At 49.2% G+C, this 7500-nt stretch overlaps 1 protein-coding gene across 1 annotated transcript in view; it reads left to right on the forward strand.

Moving 5' to 3' along the window:
- rps9 (ribosomal protein S9) overlaps nt 1–804 on the forward strand; it is a 7669-nt gene extending 6865 nt beyond the window's left edge. The window contains exon 3 of the mRNA XM_055665714.1: nt 543–804. Coding sequence (XP_055521689.1) covers nt 543–720 — 178 coding nt within the window. The 3' untranslated portion in view covers nt 721–804. The remainder of the gene's footprint in view (nt 1–542) is intronic.
- Nucleotides 805–7500: the final 6696 nt, after the last annotated feature.

Consider the following 7500-nt stretch of genomic DNA (forward strand, 5'->3'; position numbering starts at 1 on the left):
TTTGATGGTTTGATGATATGAATTGATGGTTTGATGCTCTGATTTGATGGTCTGATGCTCTGATTTGATGGTTTGATGCTGATTTGATGGTTTGATGCTCTGATTTGATGGTTTGATGCTCTGATTTGATGGTTTGATGGATTGATGACTATGTTTGATGCTCTGATTTGATGGTTTGATGGATTGATGACTATGTTTGATGCTCTGATTTGATGGTTTGATGGATTGATGACTATGTTTGATGCTCTGATTTGATGGTTTGATGCTCTGATTTGATGGTTTGATGCTGATTTGATGGTTTGATGCTCTGATTTGATGGTTTGATGGATTGATGACTATGTTTGATGCTCTGATTTGATGGTTTGATGGATTGATGACTATGGTTTGATGCTCTGATTTGATGGTTTGATGCTCTGATTTGATGGTTTGATGCTCTGATTTGATGGTTTGATGCTCTGATTTGATGGTTTGATGCTATGGTTTGATGCTATAATTTGATGGTTTACTCCTTGCCTATTGTCTCTCCTCTCCCTCGTGTCCAGGGTGCGTAAGCAGGTGGTGAACATCCCCTCCTACATCGTGCGTCTGGACTCGCAGAAACACATCGACTTCTCTCTGCGCTCCCCGTACGGCGGAGGTCGGCCCGGACGCGTTAAACGCAAGAACGCCAAGAAGGGGCAGGGGGGAGCTGGGACCGTCGATGATGAGGAGGAGGACTGAGCGAGAGAGAGAGAGAGAGAGAGAGGCGAGTGAGTGTGTGTCTGACACAGCCCTGGACACCGGAATAAAGTCTGTTCTTAAATACCCCACCGTCTCCTTATTCCCCGCCCACAAACATCAGTCTGCGCGCTCTCTAATAGCTTGTTGGCCCTTGTGTTTAGGAGCAAGGAGTCTAGTGCTCCTGCAGTTGTACAGGGCTCTGCTGAGACCACACCTGGAGTATTGTGTGCAGTTTTGGCCTTCATAACAAGAGGAGTTGAGTACAGGAGCAAAGAGGTCCTTCTGCAGTTGTACAGGGCCCTGCTGAGACCACACCTGGAGTATTGTGTACAGTTTTGGCCTGTTGGCCTTCATAACAAGAGGAGTTGAGTCTAGGAGCAAAGAGGTCCTTCTGCAGTTATACAGGGTCCTGGTGAGATCACGCCTATAAGTAATAATAATAATAATAAATACTTTCTAGAAACATAGACAACAGGTGCAGGAGTAGAGGCCATTCGGCCCTTCGAGCCTGCACCATTCGCCATTCAATATGATCATGGCTGATCATCCAACTCAGTATGCTGTACCTGCCTTCTCTCCATACCCCCTGATCCCTTTAGCCACAAGGGCCACATCTAACTCTAACATCTAACATTAGGAAAAGGGGAGATGCAGCGAGACCTGGGTGTCATGGTACACCAGTCATTGAAAGTAGGCATGCAGGTGCAGCAGGCAGTGAAGAAAGCGAATGGTATGTTAGCTTTCATAGCAAAAGGATTTGAGTCTAGGAGCATGGAGGTTCTACTGCAGTTGTACAGGGTCTTGGTGAGACCACACCTGGAGTATTGTGTACAGTTTTGCTCTCCAAATTTGAGGAAGGACATCCTTGCTATTGAGGGAGCCCAGCGTAGGTTCACCTGGTTAATTCCCGGGATGGCGGGACACAAATAATCTTCCTGATATAGTAGTGGTCAGAGGATCTGGGGTGACGGAGGAACTGAAGGAAATCCACATTAGGCAGGAAATGGTATTGGATAGACTGAAGGCTGATGAATCACCAGGGCAACATAGAAATTAGGTGCAGGAGTAGAGGCCATTCGGCCCTTCGAGCCTGCACCATTCGCCATTCAATATGATCACGGCTGATCATCCAACTCAGTATCCCGTACCTGCCTTCTCTCCATACCCCCTGATCCCTTTAGCCACAAGGGCCACATCTAACTCCCTCTTAAATATAGCCAATGAACTGTGTGGCCTCAACTACCCTCTGTGGCAGAGAGTTCCACAGATTCACCACTCTCTGTGTGAAAAAAGTTCTTCTCATCTCGGTTTTAAAGGATTTCCCCCTTATCCTTAAGCTGTGACCCCTTGTCCTGGACTTCCCCAACATCGGGAACAATCTTCCTGCATCTAGCCTGTCCAACCCCTTAAGAATTTTGTAAGTTTCTATAAGATCCCCCCCTCAATCTTCTAAATTCCAGCGAGTACAAGCCGAGTCTATCCAGTCTTTCTTCATATGAAAGTCCTGACATCCCAGGAATCAGTCTGGTGAACCTTCTCTGTACTCCCTCTATGGCAAGAATGTCCTTCCTCAGATTAGGAGACCAAAACTGTACGCAATACTCCAGGTGTGGTCTCACCAAGACCCTGTACAACTGCAGTAGAACCTCCCTGCTCCTAGACTCAAATCCTTTTGCTATGAATGCCAACATACCATTGGCTTTCTTCACTGCCTGCTGCACCTGCATGCCTACTTTCAATGACTGGTGTACCATGACACCCAGGTCTCGCTGCATCTCCCCTTTTCCTAATCGGAAACAGGCCGTTCCCCACTGAGTCCGGCCCTTCCCCACCAGCGATGGCCCCCATATACAAATATCGACACGGGTGGGCAGATGCAGTTTAATATAGATAAGTGTGAGGATATCCACTCTGGCGGCTAAAACAAGGGGGCAGATTATTATCTCAATGGGGTTAGGTTAGGTAAGGGGGAAGATGCAACGAGACCTGGGTGTCCTTGTACACCAGTCACTGAAAGTTGGCGTGCAGGTACAGCAGGCAGTGAAGAAAGTCAATGGCCTGTTGGCCTTCATAACAAGAGGAGTTGAGTCTAGGAGCAAAGAGGTCCTTCTGCAGTTGTACAGGGCCCTGGTGAGACCACACCTGGAGTATTGTGTACAGTTTTGGTCCCCTAATTTGAGGAAGGACATTCTTGCTATTGAGGGAGCCCAGCGTAGGTTCACCAGGTTAATTCCCGGGATGGCGGGACTGTCATATGCTGAGAGAATGGAGCGGCTGTGGGCTTGTACACTCTGTGGAGTTTAGAAGGATGAGAGGGTATCTCATTGAAACATATATGTGAGATTGTTAAAGTTTCTCCTCGTCTCGGTCCCCAAATGGCCACAGATTCACACAACTCTCTGGGTGGAAAAGTTTCTCCTCACCTCAGTCTTAAATGACCTCCCCTTTATTCTAAGACTGTGTGTGTGTGTGGCCCTGGTTCTGGACTCGCCCAACATTGGGAACATTTTTCCTGCATCTAGCTTGTCCAGTCCTTTTATAATTTTATATGTTTCTATAAGATCCCCCCCCTCATCCTTCTAAACTCCAGTGAATACAAGCCTAGTCTTTTCAATCTTTCCTCATATGACAGTCCATTCCCGCCATCCCGGGAATTAACCTGGTGAACCTACGCTGGGCTCCCTCAATAGCAAGAATGTCCTTCCTCAAATTAGGGGACCAAAACTGTACACAATACTCCAGGTGTGGTCTCACCAGGGCCCTGTACAACTGCAGAAGGACCTCTTTGCTCCTAGACTCAACTCCTTGTTATGAAGGCCAACATACCATTAGCTTTCTTCACTGCCTGCTGCACCTGCATGCTTACTTTCATAGACTGGTGTACAAGGACACCCAGGTCTCGTTGCATCTCCCTAACCTAACCCCATTGAGATAATAATCTGCCCCCTTGTTTTAGCCGCCAGAGTGGATATCCTCACACTTATCTATATTAAACTGCATCTGCCCACCCTTGTCGATATTTGTGTATGGGGGCAATCGGCAATTGGCTTTCTTCACTGCCTGCTGTACCTGCATGGACTGATGGACAAGGACCCCCAGATCCCCTTTTCCCAACGTGACACCATTTAGATAATAATCTGCCTCCCTGTTCTTGCCGCCATAGTGGATAACCTCACATTTATCCGCATTAAACAGAGACCGAGAGGGAGAAGGAGAGAGGGAGAGGGAGAAGGAGAGAGGGAGAGGGATGGAGAGGGGGAAGGAGAGAGGGAGGGAGAAGGAGAGAGGAGAGGGAGGGAGAAGGAGAGGGAGGGAGAAGGAGAGAGGGAGGGAGAAAGAGAGAGAGGGAGAAGGAGAGGGAGAGGGAGTAGGAGAGAGGGAGAAGGAGAGGGAGGGAGGGAGAAGGAGAGAGAAGGAGGGAGGGAGAAGGAGAGAGGGAGGGAGAGGGAGGGAGAGGGAGAGGGGCAGCATATTGAATGGCGACTGGTGCTGGCTCGAAGGGGCCGAATGGCCAACTCCTGCACCTATTGTCCATGTTCCACATGTGGAGATGATGAATGCACGGATGCAGACGGATAAATGCAGCGACAGATCGTCAAATGTGTGAAAAAAAAATGGAGAAATCGGTTAAAAAACGGAGTTTAGATGAGAAATAGACAAGTGTGGAGACATGGACTCAGGGGCCGGTTCCTCTTCCGGGTTGGTGATGGACAGTTCCAGCAGTCGATGGGAGGGGGCGGGGGAGATGGAGGCGGTTGATGGGCGGCGGCCCCGACCAATGGGGGTGAGTGTGACGTCAATGACAACCAATCAGCGTGAGGGGGAGGGGGCGGGGAGGTCGTGATTGACAGCGGAAGTGGATGGGGAGAGTGTCGTCAATGACAACCAATCACCGTGAGGGAGAGGGGGGCGGATTGACAGGCGGTTGATTGGCGGATGACCAATGGGGAGTGAGTGTGGACGTCAATGACAACCAATCAGCGTGAGGGGCGGGGGAAATTATATGGACAGGCGGTTGATGGACAGCGGACAAACCTAAACCGACCCAATGGGGGAGTGAGTGTGACGTCAATGACAACCACAATCAGCGTGAGGGGACGGTGATCATCGAGGAGGGGGTGGGGTAGGGGAAATCGGGGGGGGGTATTAGTGGGAGGCGTTGATTGGTGAGCGGGACCAGAGGGGAAATTAGATGGACAGTGGGGGGAAGTTAAAGACCGACCAAATGAGGCGATAGACACGTCAATGACAACCAATCAGATCAGACGTGAGGGGCAAATGGGATGGAGGCCGTTGATAGACAGCGGAACCGACCAATGGGGGGGGGGGTGAGGGTGACGTCAATGACAAACCAATCAGAGTGAGGGGATGGGGGCGGGATAGGTGATGGGAGGGGGCGTAGGGATGCCGTTGACGGACAGCGGAACCGACCACTGGGGGATGGCTGTGACGTCAATGACAACCAATCAGCGTGAGGGGAGTGGGCGGGATTGGGAGGGCGTTGATGGGCAGCGGAACCGACCAATGGGGGGTGACCGTGACGTCACGGTCCGGCCAATCAGCGCCGGGGGAGGGAGGGGCCGGGTCCGGACCGGAAGCGGGAGCGGCTATAAAGGCGGGCAGGGCGGCGGGCACTTCCTGTGCGGCCCGGGCTGTCGCCGAGGGAGGACGGACGGAGCCGCGGCTCGAGGTAGAGGAGCCACGCCGCCCGCCCGCTCCCTCCGCTCGGCCCCTCGCCCCCCTACTAGCCCCTTCCCCTTCCCCCAGCGCTTTATCACCGGATTACCCACCAATTCCACCCATTTGAACCGTTTTAACGCCGGGGGCGGGAGTTTCAAGTCTTTCTCTTGCCTGGAGGGGGGGAATTTGGGCCGGAAATGGGGCATTTTGGGCAGAAAATGGGGATTTGGGGATTTTCACTGATTTGTGAAATGTTTGTCCAGGTGGGAAAAGGGGGTTAAAGTCTTTATTTCCCCCGGGGTTTGGGGATTAAAAGGGGCATTTAGGGCAGGAGAGTGGGATCAGGGGGTTTCTGCTGGGAAAGGAACTTTTTTGGGTGAAAAATGGGGAATTGAGAGTTTTTTATCTGCTGGGAAAAGGGTTTATTTTGCTGGAAATTGGTTTTAAATGTTTGTTTTTTCTGCTGGAAGAGGAAGTTGAAGGTTTTTACAAGTGGGAAGTGGAGTTTAAAGTTTCTTCTAAGTGGGAAATGGGGTTAAAGGGGGATTTTGGGCGGTAAATGGGGAATTTAAAGGTTTGTTTTCTGCTGGGGAAGGGGTTTAAATGGTTTGTCCGGGTGGGGAAAGGGGGTTAAAGTCTTTTATTTGCTGGAAACTGGGGGTTGAACGGGGAATTTTGGGGTTCTCTGCTGGAGAATTGTGTTTTGGGTGGAAAATGGGGAATTGAGTCTTTTTGGAATTGAGTTTTCTGCTGGAAATTGAGATTTAAAATGTTTTTTTTCAGCTGGGAGAGGAAGTCAAGGGGATTTTAAAGTGGGGAAATGGAGTTTAAAGTTTCTTTGAAGTGGGAAATTGGATTAAAAGGGGCTTTTGGGCAGAAAATGGGGGGATTTAAGGTTTCCTCTGCTGGGGAAATTGGTTTAAAATGTTTGTCAAAGTGGGAAAAGGGGCTTAAAGTCTTTTTTTGCTGGATTAAAGTTGGTTCAAAGGGGTATTTTAGGCAGGAAAAGTGGTTTTTCTGCTATGAAAGGGTGGAAAATGGGGAATTAAGAGATTTTTTAATCTGCTGGGAAAGGTTTTTTTGCTGGTAATTGGGATTTAAAATGTTTTTTTTGCTGCTTAACCATCAAATTTACCGATTTAAGGAGTTTTACTGTCGGGAGCAGGGAGTTTAAAGTCTTTATTTTGCCTGAAATGGGGGATTTTGGGCAGAACATGGGGGAATTTCGGGTTTTTTCTGCTGGGGAAGGGGGTTTAAAATGTTTGTCCTAATGGGAAAGGGGAGTTTAAAGGGGTATTTTGGGAAGGAAAATGGAATTAAGGGGGTTTTAATTAGCAGGGAGGTTCTACTGCAGTTGTACAGGGTCTTGGTGAGACCACACCTGGAGTATTGCGTACAGTTTTGGTCTCCTAATCTGAGGAAAGACATTATTGCCATAGAGGGAGTACAGAGAAGGTTCACCAGACTGATTCCTGGGATGTCAGGACTGTCTTATGAAGAAAGACTGGATAGACTTGGCTTGTACTCGCTAGAATTTAGGAGATTGAGGGGGGGATCTTATAGAAACTTACAAAATTCTTAAGGGGTTGGACAGGCTAGATGCAGGAAGATTGTTCCCGATGTTGGGGAAGTCCAGGACAAGGGGGCCACACACACACACACACACAGTTCAAGGATAAGAGACAGGTGAATTGATCATGGGGAACAAGGACATGGCAGACCAATTGAATAACTACTTTGGTTCTGTTTTCACTAAGGAAGACATAAATAATCCAGGCTAGATGCAGGAAGATTGTTCCCGATGTTGGGGAAGTCCAGGACAAGGGGTCACACACACACACACACACAATCGTTTAAGGATAAGGGGGAAGTCAAGAACTTTTTTCACACACAGAGAGTGGTGAATCTGTGGAACTCTCTGCCACAGAGGGTAGTTGAGGCCACACAGTTCATTGGCTATATTTAAGAGGGAGTTAGATGTGGCCCTTGTGGCTAAAGGGATCAGGGGGTATGGAGAGAAGGCAGGTACGGGATACTGAGTTGGATGATCAGCCATGATCATATTGAATGGCGAATGGTGCAGGCTCGAAGGGCCGAATG

This window comes from Leucoraja erinacea, unplaced genomic scaffold (genome assembly GCF_028641065.1).
Source record: "Leucoraja erinacea ecotype New England unplaced genomic scaffold, Leri_hhj_1 Leri_1443S, whole genome shotgun sequence".
In the NCBI taxonomy this organism is placed as follows: Eukaryota; Metazoa; Chordata; class Chondrichthyes; order Rajiformes; family Rajidae; genus Leucoraja; species Leucoraja erinaceus.